The sequence below is a fragment of the Esox lucius genome, chromosome 11 (assembly GCF_011004845.1).
Source record: "Esox lucius isolate fEsoLuc1 chromosome 11, fEsoLuc1.pri, whole genome shotgun sequence".
NCBI lineage: Eukaryota > Metazoa > Chordata > Actinopteri > Esociformes > Esocidae > Esox > Esox lucius.
The window spans coordinates 27,664,120-27,677,378 of record NC_047579.1 but is presented as its reverse complement, the minus strand read 5'-3'; the positions used below and the strand labels follow the sequence as shown (position 1 = coordinate 27,677,378).

Sequence of the window (13,259 nt, the reverse complement as noted above, 5' to 3'; positions counted from 1 at the left end):
ATCTAGTACTTGTAATTGGGTGATATATTGTTTGGGATTGGATGATTTAGTGTTTGTGATCAAGTGATCTAGTGTTTGTGACTGGGTGATCTAGTGTTTGTGATTGGGGATCTTATGTTTTTGACTGGTTGATCTTGTGTTTGTGATATCAGGATATCAGGACTTATCTGGGTTGTCTCTGACCTTTCTGCTTTTTGACTCAGTTGTTGTTGTTGTTGTTTATATCCAGATTGCTAAAATGACACTTTGGAGATTCTTTGGAATTTTGTAACTTCTCTCATTAACCCTCAGTAATAATGTCATTCTGCTTAATGTCATGTATTTGCATGGTGGTTCCAAGAGGCTCAGATATAAGACAAACCAATGTCTGGGTCCGGGACTTGGACTCTATAAAGAGAATTATTTACACAAAAATAAACACATTATAAATCAAATGTATTATTTAAAGACAATCCTGTTCTCCTGCTTGCTTGCTTTCTTGCTTACTCCCACTGCCAGTACACACGATACATGTGTGCACTCTCTCTCTCTCTCTCTCTCTCTCTCTCTCTCTTTCTTTCTCTCTCTGACACGCACACACACACACACACACACACACACATGTACACCACAAAACGCATTAATTATTTCATAATGCCATTTACATGGACGTGTTCAACCAAGCAGCTGACACCACATGTAAACTCACACACGTTTACGCACACACATCATGGATATTTAAACCCTGGTATTCTGTGGATGGGTGGTTACTCACTGCTAACCCAGGCCAGCTTTCATACAAGTCTGTTCTGTCTTGGCTCTCAGTGTGTATACATCTCACCTTTTCCTCTGCTGCTTTTTCTACCCCTCTGTATTTTGATTATCACCCCTTCTGTCTCCCTTTCGCTCCCTTTCATTCATCGCCCCCTTGTACTTTTTAATTTTCTCTCTATCAGCCTCTCTTCCCTGTGGTGTGTCCATCTGGAGGGCAGACATTGAAGGGCACTCTAGAGGGAGAGAGGGATAAAGCGAGCCAGCGTGTCTGTTCCTTCTATTTCTCCTAAATGAACGTTCCCTTATCTTCCTGTCACTTTGTCATCATCAGCTTTCCCTCCACTTTCAGAGGGTGTTTTTATATTGTACACCCCTTGATCTGTCTGATGAAGCAGGCTTTGTGGTCCAACAGTGCCTAGCTGTGGTACTTTAACAAGGCTTGTTTGAGCTGGCAGGCAGCTAAATGAATGGTTTAAATTGATATTGTTCGCACAGTGATTATATTAAAAATGAGTCGATGAAGAAGAGAGATGATCAGAGAGATGTTGTCCCTCTGTAGCCATCCACCTGTAGTGTCCACCGTTGTCAATATTAGTCGGTTATCACTATTTCTTCATTATTAACATTCCTCCTAAAACACAATTTCTCAATTATTAATCTTTATGGGTTCCTTAATGACTCTTCCCCCGTTAATCTCTACATTGACTTAGTTCAACAGACACTCTTGTGCGGTATAAGTGAGGGCTTACAGTACACTTTCATACTGACCCTGTGGGAATCAAACCCCAGGACCACTTTTCCTCTTGTATTTCTATTCCAATTTATCAATATTTCCTCCATTATCACAATTCTCCCTTTGTTACTATTCCTGCTATAGCACTATTCCCCACTTATCACTACTTCTTCATTATTACTATTCTCCCTTCATCACTATTTCACCTTTATCATGATCCGTCCTTCATCACGAGTCCTTGTCACTATTTCTTAATATAGTGATAAATATCACTATTTGATATTTATCACTTTTCCTACCTTATCACTATTCCTCTTTTCTAACTATCACTCCTTTATCACTATTCCTCTTTTATCACTATCCCTCCTTTGTCACTGTACCTCCTTCATCACTGTTCTTTCATTCATAATATTCCTCATATATCACCACTACTCCATGAAGACTATTCCTCAAGTATCCGTATACCTTAAGTGTCACTATTCCTCCATCACAGCCTGTCTCCTTTACTTCTTCATTTCACCTCCCTTCTCTGATTCCATAAAGATCAACCTTGCTCCTCCATGCCCTTCTGTCCCTGTGTCTCAGAGCCTTTGGCAGTGAACTCCCTTAGTAGCACACATGACAACTTTTCTGGGGTAGTGGTCTGTGAAATAAGGATAAGGAAGCGCGCATTCTAGAGAAGGGTGGAATGTTACCCTCTATCACAAGACGTGCATTCAAATCCCATTACTGCACATAGGTCATGTTCCCCAGGGTGTGTACACTCATGCACATGTTAACCCACACATATGTTCATACGAACATGAGTCACTCACACTTACATAAACACATATGACCACATACCTTCTGCCAACATTTGCTCTATTGCCCCATCTCTCTCCGTTTCCCTCACAAACATACACACAGCACACACACATATACACACACACACACACACACATATACAGTAAATTCACCGCGGTGTATCTTAACATGCAGCGAGAGAAACCAAAAGAGAGGGAGGTTAAGGAGAGGGAGGACAGCGAAGGCAGAAAGACACCAGAGAGAGCTAGGGGCAGAGAGAGGGGAAGACTGAACGGGAGACAGAGAGGGAGGGAGGGAAGAAGGAAGAGAGGGAGGGAGGGAGGCAGGCAGAGAGGGAGGGAGAGAGGGGAGGGAGGGAGGGAAAGGCTGCTGAAGACAACATCGACATACATCGAACGAAGAATTGACAAAGATGATGTGAGTGTCTATTCAAAGAGAATCTCTCTCTCATATTCTCTCTCTTCCTTATTTTCCCCAGCTGTTTGCCTCTTCCTGTCTCCTACCTCCCATTCCCTTCCTCCTGCTCCTCTTGTCATTCCTCTGCTTTGTTTATAGACAATGTGAAAGAATAGAGGGGGACAGGGGAGGGGTCTGTGTGTGTGCGTGCATGTGTGTGTCTGTGCATGTGTGTGTGTGTTTCTAAAGGCCATGGAGGAAGTAGGACAAGGATAGATAAAATGCCATGTAGGGTCATTGAAGATGACAAAACTAGTGTGCTGACTGGAAAAGAGTGTTGGAGTCAAGTGAAATGACAGTCTGCAGAAGTGAGACGGAGACATTCTGGAGAAGTGAGACGGAAACATTCTAGAGAAGTGAGACGGAGACATTCTAGAGAAGTGAGACGGAGACATTCTAGAGAAGTGAGACGGAGACATGCTAGAGAAATGAGATGGAGACATTCTAGAGAAGTGAGATGGAGACATTCTAGAGAAGTGAGACGGAGACATGCTAGAGAAATCAGATGGAGACATTCTAGAGAAGTGAGATGGAGACATTCTAGAGAAGTGAGATGGAGACATTCTAGAGAAGTGAGACAGAGACATGCTAGAGAAATGAGATGGAGACATTCTAGAGAAGTGAGATGGAGACATTCTAGAGAAGTGAGACAGAGACATGCTAGAGAAATGAGATGGAGACATTCTAGAGAAGTGAGATGCAGACATTCTAGAGAAGTGAGATGGAGACATTCCAGAGAAGTGAGATGGAGACATTTTACAGAAGTGAGATGGAGACATTCTAGGGAAGTGAGATGGAGAAATTCTAGAAAAGAAAGATGACACTGAAGATGACAAAACAAGTGCGCTGACGAAAAAGACTGTTGGAGTCAAGTTAGATAACGATATTTGGTAGAATTGAGATAGAGATATTTTAGCGAAGGAAGATGGATGCATTTTAGAAAAGTAAATGTTTATATTCTTGAGAATTAAGATGGAGACATTTTAGAAAACTAAGATTGAATTGTGTTAAAGAAGTGAGATGACAACATTCTAAAGATGGAGACATTCTAGAGATTTGAAATGGAGACATTCTAGAGATGTGAGATGGAGACATTTTAGAGAAATAATGTGTTAACATTCTAGAGAAATAAGAGAAGTGAGATGGAGTCATGTTAGAATAGTGAGATGGAGTCATGTTAGATAAGTGAGATGGAGTCATGTTAGAGAAGTGAGATGGAGTCATGTTAGAATAGTGAGATGGAGTCATGTTAGAGAAGTGAGATGGAGTCATGTTAGAGAAGTGAGATGGAGTCATGTTAGAATAGTGAGATGGAGTCATGTTAGAGAAGTGAGATGGAGTCATGTTAGAATAGTGAGATGGAGTCATGTTAGAGAAGTGAGAAGGAGTCATGTTAGAATAGTGAGATGGAGTCATGTTAGAGAAGTGAGATGGAGTTATGTTAGAATAGTGAGATGGAGTCATGTTAGAGAAGTGAGATGGAGTCATGTTAGAATAGTGAGATGGAGTCATGTTAGAGAAGTGAGATGGAGTCATGTTAGACTAGTGAGATGGAGTCATGTTAGAATAGTGAGATGGAGTCGTGTTAGAATAGTGAGATGGAGTCATGTTAGAATAGTGAGATGGATTAATGTTAGAATAGTGAGATGGAGTCGTGTTAGAATAGTGAGATGGAGTCATGTTAGAATAGTGAGATGGAGTCGTGTTAGAATAGTGAGATGGAGTCATGTTAGAATAGTGAGATGGAGTCATGTTAGAATAGTGAGATGGAGTCGTGTTAGAATAGTGAGATGGAGTCATGTTAGAATAGTGAGATGGAGTCATGTTAGAATAGTGAGATGGAGTCATGTTAGAATAGTGAGATGGAGTCATGTTAGATTAGTGAGATGGATTCATGTTAGACTAGTGAGATGGAGTCATGTTAGAATAGTGAGATGGAGTCATGTTAGAATAGTGAGATGGAGTCGTGTTAGAATAGTGAGATGGAGTCATGTTAGAATAGTGAGATGGAGTCGTGTTAGAATAGTGAGATGGAGTCGTGTTAGAATAGTGAGATTGAGTCGTGGAGTAAGATGGAGGAATACCAGTGGACAGGTGTTCAAAAGAGGTAGGAGATGGGAAAGGAAATGCAGAATACAGGTGTATAATTTATTTGCTAAATATCTGGGAATCATTTGTTGATAGATATTTAAATACATATATTACAGTGATTATAAATGACTAGTCTGTATGTGCACACTGTGAGTTGTGAGGAACACTGTGGTTGTGATGATAGGACGCGAGGGCAACAGCTCTGAACAGCAGTCATTATGCAGCACATCCCTATCTGGAGTGAGTTATGGCAAGAGAGAGGAGTCAAACAGAACATGGCCTTTACTCATCTAAAATGCATCCGGTTTTATGAATGGAGAATCATAACAGAGGTTGGAAAAACTGATAGACAGGCCCAGGGAACAGCACTCTGAGAGCGAGAGAGAGAGAACATTGAGAGTGAGAGAATGTGTTTTGTGTGTACGTGAATGTTCGAGTGTGTGTGTGTGTGTGTGCATCTCTGCGTCTGTTTTCTCTTTATATTCTGTTGGTGTTCCCAGTACACTGTGCTGTATGAAACAGTCAGATACTAAGCAAACCAACCACATCACCTCTTGCCCCTCTCACTCCCCTCACAAAATTACCTAATTTCTCGCCCCTTTTTTATGCTAAACCACCTCCCTCCCTCACACTCCCTCTGTCTCTCTCTTTACTTTCTCTCTCTCTCCCTCTCTCTCTCTCTCTGTGTCGCAGTCACAGTGAGCCATCTCCATCTCTCTCCTGCTCTCTCTCTCTGTCTTAAGTATGAAGGGGCTGGGAGAGCTAGGCCCTTCCTCTCTCTCTTTTCACCGCTCTGTCCTCCTCTCCTCCCCTCTCTCGGCTCGTGCTCGCTGCTCTCTCGCTGGAAGACGAGAAAGAGGAGGAGGAGGGGGGGGGGAAATGGCGATGGGGGGATACAGCGAGGAGGATCTCTCCCTCTCCCTCTCCCTCTCTTCTTCCTGGCCGTCGCTAGGCCCCATGAATAGGAGCGTCTGGTTCATTTACAGGTACTGGCTGTTTTTGATTTCTCACTGGGTAGCAGGGCTGGAGGTTTGAGGGGCGGCGAGGGAGAGGGCGAGGGAGGCAGCCAGTCAGAGAGGGAGAGAGCGCGGAGCACGCATGTGGACATGGATGGTAGCCCGGGCTGATAGACGGGATGTGTGTTGCAATGCACCCTCTTGTTTGTGCGTCCGTGAGCGCACGCGCGCATGTGTGTGTGTGTGTGTGTGTGTGTGTGTGAGCGCGTGGGTCTGTGAGCTTGCGTGTCTGTGAGCTTGCGTGTCGGTGAGTGTTGATGAAGGAGACATGCACGCTCAGCGCTGATGTTCCAGCCTAGACGTGTCTCCGTGGGCACATGAGCCAATCCCTTCCCTCCTCCTCACGTCGTTACCCGTGCGTCTCCCCTCGCCGGCAGCCCCAGCGACACATCCGTCTGACCGCTGCTGCTTCTCTCGTCCGCAGAATAGGCTCCGTGACTGTGGGTGATGTGTGTTGTTGACTGAGAACAAGGCGGAGGAGCCCAGTCCGTCAAATGTGCGGGCTCTAGTTGCACTGCTTCGAAACTGTGTCTGCATGCGGTGCGTTTGTGCTTGTCGGAGTGTGTGTGTGTGTGTGTTGGGGATTTTTGCACGTGTGTGTGTGTGTGTGTGTGCATGTCACCGCACTGACACAGCGTAAGAGAATGAGCGCATGCCACGTCTCCCGGCGTCGCGGCTCGCCTGGCTACGTGCTTGCAGGCTGTGTGAAACGTATCAGCCGGGTCGGAGACAAGGATTGGGTTGTGCCGGGACGCCGGTGCACCGGGCTGGGACTGACCTGGAGACAGTGGAGTGGTAGAAATGCCACAGGGCTGCGGACCAGCGACCGTCGTAGACTGTGTGTTAAGGTCTGTCCCAATGGGCACGCATACCCACGTATCCCTGGTCAACAGGAGTGCCCTTTTGCTGGGATCCATTGTAACACGCCACAGAAAGGTTTTAAGCTGTGTCTTTATTGACAATTCATCCCGTTCCCTCACTGCTAGATCTGAGAGGCGAATGCATACCTGTGTGTGTGTGTGTGTCGGGGGGCAAGGTGTAGGTTTGTATACAGTGCAGGACCAGTCTGTGAGTTAATCTGACCATTGTAAAAAGAGCGACTGCGTGAGTACTGCAATGCGGGTTTGATTGTATTGAGCCCCTAGGCTATATTATGAGGAAGGAGTTGTCGTTACAGATGGATGCCGGCCATGATTGTGTGGTGCTTCACTGGTTCATGCTGGCAAATGACTGTATTTAAGTGAGTTGCTATGTGAGTTGCTATGCCACTGGAGGGGAATGCATGGATGAAGACAAACAGTTGCAAAGATAGAGATTGGCCATAAGAAGTATACTGTATGACAAGATGTAGAATCCACTTATTCAAAGACAGAGGAAAGGTGAAGAGGCGGCCAGCAACTGTGAGGGGGGGGAAACGGAAAAAAGAAAGAGAAGATGGGAATGGTAGGAGAGAGAGAGATGACCAGATGGAGTGGGCTGGGACTATTTCTGTGTACAGTAAGATTATCAGCGTGTGGTAATAGGTACAGTATGGTATGATACAGGCAGTATCTATACCTCACTGACTGACTGAGTGACTGACTGACTGACTGACTGAATATTTCCGTTCAACACACCGCCTGATGACTGTTGGACCCACACGCATCAGTCCTCGGCTGACTCATTTGTTGATCGAACGGGGAAACTGAATCGGTTAGTGGGAGCAGGACATCTTGAATGCATAATGCATTAGTTGACTTGCTCATTGCTAAGTGATACACTAACTGGTTGAATCATTAGATGACTGGTTCACTGACTGAATGACACACTAGCTGATTAAATCAATAGATGACTGGTTCACTGGCTAAATGACACACTAGCTGATTAAATCAATAGATGACTGGTTCACTGACTGAATGACACACTAGCTGATTAAATCAATAGATGACTGGTTCACTGACTGAATGACACACTAGCTGATTAAATCAATAGATGACTGGTTCACTGACTGAATGACACACTAGCTGATTAAATCAATAGATGACTGGTTCACTGACTGAATGACACACTAGCTGGTTGAATCACTGGAAGAACTAGCTAAATATTCCAAAAGGGGATCAAACAGCTAACATGCAGATGATGCTAGGAATTTTCGGTTATTATTTGGTCTTTCCATCGTCTGCCCCGCGTATTATAATCTGTTAGCAACTGGAAACAGAAAATGATGATTATCACCCATACTCATTATTTCCTGTTTATTCATGAGGCTATTTTAGTGAGTCTGACAAACATAACCTAACTGCCATTTTGGCTCTTGGCTCCACATGAGTAATTCTTTTGGGGATATGAAATGATTTGCCATTAGAGCACCTAGCTAGGTATGCGTTGCTCTCTTCCAATACTCAATCTCTCTATACTACACCGGCGAGCTCCTATGTCCAGTTCCAGCTTGTTGCTCAGGCAACCACCACATCATAGCCCCCGTGTGGAAGTAAGGTTCTAAAAGAACATCTCTGGTCTTGCTTCGAACCGATCCGGCCCCAGCCACATCCTACCGTAGCTGACCCAGTGGCCTACCCAAGGCTGCCCCGCCAAGCCCCTGGGAGGGTGCGTGGTGTCATCAGGTGACCCCGTAGAGGTGTACAGGAAGTAAACTCATTGCCCCACTCCGGGAGCCGAGTCAGAGCCAATTAAATGGATTCATTTGTGTGAATCTCAGCAAGACCCCTCCCGTCTAACTCCCTTTCCTAGGATTAAGTCTCCTTCCTGCTGCAGTGGGCATCCACTCGCCTCCCTCCCTCCCTCCCTCCCTCTGTCTCGGTCCTGCTGTCCTCGTTCTGCTTCCTCCCCCTTTTCATTGGGTCTGATTGCCGTGTCTCTAACTCCGTCTCCCTCCTTTTGTCTTAGTGACTACATAATCAAGGAGAAGACTGTACTCCTGCAAAAAAAGGACAGCGAGGGTTTCGGCTTTGTGCTGCGAGGGGCCAAGGGTAAGGAAACGAATGATTTTAGCTGGCATACAGACAGACAGACAGGCCTTCATCAAACTCACACCTGACTCTTTTACACATCAGCAGAACATGAAGAGTCTCACAGATGGACACGCTGCTGTGTCTGCTCCATAATGTTAACACTTATTAACATTATGGAGCCGATCAGGTCAGGGTGCATTGGTCGTGAACCCTAACCCTAACCCTAAACCTCACCTCCGTCTACAGCTCAGACTCCCATCGAGGAGTTCACTCCCACCCCGGCCTTTCCAGCACTGCAGTACCTGGAGTCGGTCGACGAGGGAGGTGTAGCCTGGAGAGCTGGTCTGAGGATGGGAGACTTCCTGATCGAGGTCTGTGGGAGCTGTAATTCCATTTCTTGACGATGACTTGCTGACGGAAAAAGATCACGCTCTTAAATGACCTTCTTCTTCTCCCGCCAGGTGAACGGTCAGAATGTGGTGAAGGTGGGGCACAGGCAGGTGGTCAACATGATCAGGCAAGGCGGCAACGCTCTCATGGTCAAGGTCGTCATGGTAACCCGCAACCCGGACATGGAGGAAGGCCAAAGAAAGAAAAGTTAGGACTCGGCCAAGTCTGGAAGTGTGACGACGGAGACGAGCATGACGTCGCTGATGATGATGATGATGCCTGTGTTTCTTCTCTCCGCAGTACCCCAGCAGAGTAAGAGACTAACCACCCCCGCCATTGCTCTGCGATCCAAATCCATGACCTCCGAACTGGAAGAGATGGGTAAGACATGGGGAGGGGATTTTGTGTGAGAGGGAGGGAGGCAGGAGAGAGAGGAAGATAGGGAGGAATGAACAGGGTGTAGAGGACAGGGAGTGTTAACACAAATGGAAGGACTGACCAGCAGAGGAAAGAGTCAACACGTGAAAGTAATAAACAGTAGCTGGGAAATGTTTGGGAATTAAAAAGGACTATTAAAGGGAGAGATAGAGAGGAAAGAGGAGAGGAAGTGGTGAAAGAGAGACAAGGGAAGATAGGGGAAGGCAGCAGCAGTCGGGCAGGTGCCATGCACTGCCACCACGGGTTCCAGGGGAACCTTTTAGAACCTGAAGAGGGACAGCACAGCATTTTTCAGGTACCGACATGGATGAGAGTCTCAATCCATTTCACTGTTCTTTCAGAGGTTCCACACTGTCACTTCCAGCACCCCCACTACAGGTAACCCCTCAAACCCCCCCCCTCCCCTTCCCCGGTCTATCTCACAGCCCCCCTCCTCTCTTACCCCTGCACCTCTCCGGCCTCCGGCCCTGTACCACCAGTCCCTCCAGACCAGTCCCACATCTCCACAAACACATCTATAGTGTCTGAATGTGTTGTTGCCAGGGTTACACCCAAGAGTGCGATAATCATTTGGAGGGAGACTGGGACTGATGCTAAAGCCTCAATTGAGCATGCTCACTGGGCCCAGATGATGATTAATGGCACCAGATGATATAAGGGCAGACAGATCCTCTGAGGAATCCCTGTCTGATCCTAGGTCAGATTCCAGCCTATTCCAACAGACTCCCGTGTGTCACTCTCCCTTAAAATCTGTCTATGGGGACATTATTCCAGCAACCCAGTACACACAGATAAGTATCTCTTGTAGCGGAGAGACGAGTTAGGATTCCGATGGTTGTACAGCTACAATTGTCACTGTACCCCTTTACTCTCCCCTTGTAACTCTTATCTGTGGTTCAACCTCCTTTGCTGACCGACTGACTTGATGCACAGCATGACCCATAGAGATCCTACGCAATTACTGTATGGGCTAAGTCACTGTCCCCCAAGTTCCAGAATGGGACGGAATGGCAGCCATACTGGTCGGCGAGAAATCCAAACCAGTCTACTTAGAACAGTAGATACACATTCCCATGTTCTACCTAGTACAGTAGGAAGGTGAAAGGCATGTGATTGATTCATTCACAAACATTGTGAATCTGAATTATTTTCAGAGTAAAATGTCAGATAAACAATTCAAACTGGTTTTACCATGGAAATAGGGCTCCCAAATTTGGGTTCGCACGGCCACTCATTTTCAGCATACACATTTCAGCATACACATTTCAGCATATATATTTCTGCATGTGAGGAATAATCTCAAAATCACCGGAAGTAGGCCGACCCAGTATATCCACCACATACTGTATTTGGTTTGATGTTGCTTAATAGAGATCTGGCCGTACAAAAATAAACATGCTTCTATGTCCTGAATACTTACTAGTTTGTTAGCTAGTGGTGTTAGCTGAAGTTTGTGAGGACTGTTTAAACAAAACTGAGCCATTCATTACCCGTCATCTTTGCCTATGAAATACTTTCATGGTGAGGAAAAAAGTTAGTTCATGTCTTAAGCCTCTCCAAATATCGATTAAAACAAGCTGTATCTAGTCTTTTGAATGAATGTTTTACAATTGAGATTTCTGTTCATTGTCTGTATGCACAATTGTCAACTGTGTGGTCTAAATGCTCAAAATAACTGAGGAAAGAGTGACAGGGGCCTGTTAGACCTAGAGTCTCAGATGGAAAGTCCTGCTTACATGTAATAGTACCATTAACTGGTTTCAGCCAGTGTATCCAAAGTGTTGAAAGGGACATTTTAATGGTTTGTTGGCATATTTCTAGTTAATTCACATGTGAAAGCAATAATTTCTCCAAAACAGGATGGCCGGCTAGCTAATAAACAAACAACAGTGTTGATAAACTCTTCAAATGTAATGTGAAGACTATGGTTCACCCCTGACCAAAATGGCTGCCCTTTAATCCCATCATAAAAAGGGTTCTTTCCCATTCGACTGTTCTAATTCCTGATGATGTGGCATGACCCCCCCCATAAACCTAGTCCTGTTCTCCTCCCCGTGGAAACCAATGGTCACTATCCTTATGTATGTAACACCCCAAACCTACACCACACTAACTTTGTGACCCCCTGGCCACACTACTATGCAAAACGTGACCCTGCAGAATACACCAAGCATACATCGTCCTTGTCCAGTCAGACAACACAGCCATGTCCAACACACTCCATGTCCAACACACTCCATGTCCATCACACTCCATGTTCATCACACTCCATGTCCAACACACTCCATGTCCAACACACTCCATGTTCAACACACTCCATGTCCAACACACTCCATGTCCATCACACTCCATGTTCATCACACTCCATGTCCAACACACTCCATGTTCATCACACTCCATGTCCAACACACTCCATGTTCAACACACTCCATGTCCAACACACTCCATGTTCATCACACTCCATGTTCAATACACTCCATGTTCAACACACTCCATGTCCAACACACTCCATGTTCATCACACTCCATGTCCAACACACTCCATGTCCAACACACCCCATGTCCAACACACTCCATGTTCAACACACTGCATGTTCAACACACTCCATGTTCATCACACCCCATGTCCAACACACTCAATGTCCAATACACTCCATTTTCAACACACTCAATGTCCAACACACTCCATGTTCAACACACTCCATGTCAAACACACTCCCTGTTCAACGGCCCACTGTGGTCAACAAAGGGATTTTCCTTTGTTTGTCCTACAGCTCCGGAAAGAATTAAGAGACCACTGCACCTTTTTCTTTCCTTTTCCAAAAAAGTCAAAAAGGACGGTTTTGAGTGAGGAACAGAAGTGTTCAATTTGCAGTGGTCCCTTAATTTTAACCCTTCTGTTCCTCACTCAAAACCTTCCTTTTCGACTTTTTTGGAAAAGGAAAGAAAAAGGTGCAGTGGTCTCTTAATTTTTTCCGGAGCTGTATAGCTCCAAACTGAGAGGCTGGAACAAGAGTTGTTTGAAATACCTGAATCTTCAGCCTCTTTTGGTGGGGGCATCTCCTGGTGGTTTGATAAGTCAACAGACCAATGAGACAGTTCAAAACCATTAGCTAGTTTTATCTTTCCCCTCCCCACTGCCAGACACTGCCTTCTTGTTTGAGATCAGTCTTTTGCTTAGAAGCAATTTCTGTTACGTTTTAGCCATTTTAAATTAAATTAAAAAACACTATAAATAATGTACATCAATGTTATCCAGAAATCACTTGATAGTGAGATTTAAAAAGTGGCACTGGAGCTTTAATTCATAACGACACAGTGAAGTCAGTACCGCAACTTTTCTTTATGGATCAACATGCGCTCGTCATTCCGTCTGCGTCTTCCCTAAAGCAAGGTTACAGGATGTGTGATGGAACCATGTCAGCCTCTGCCATATGCTTATTCTAATGCCATGAATTAATATAGCTCCCTCTGACGACGGCCCTGGAACTGTCTCACCTCTATGTTTGGTGCAGTGTCCCAGTTCATCTGGAAGTCACACTGCAAGACAGCACTGGCATCGACATGGAAACAACATCACAGGCTTGCCTGAATCCTTCAGCGTTGTTCTTGCAGCACTTTTCTATTG

General features: G+C 45.2%; 1 protein-coding gene across 4 annotated transcripts in view; it reads left to right on the top strand.

Annotated features, from left to right (window-relative positions):
- The window catches only part of LOC105012999 (SH3 and multiple ankyrin repeat domains protein 1), a 73,833-nt gene that overhangs the window by 53,238 nt on the left and 7,336 nt on the right, over positions 1–13,259 (top strand). For all 4 annotated transcript variants that reach the window (XM_034295297.1, XM_034295299.1, XM_034295298.1 and 1 more), the window contains 4 exons: positions 8,740–8,822; positions 9,051–9,175; positions 9,266–9,401; positions 9,495–9,575. In XM_034295297.1, coding sequence (XP_034151188.1) covers positions 8,740–8,822; positions 9,051–9,175; positions 9,266–9,401; positions 9,495–9,575 — 425 coding nt within the window. The remainder of the gene's footprint in view (positions 1–8,739; positions 8,823–9,050; positions 9,176–9,265; positions 9,402–9,494; positions 9,576–13,259) is intronic.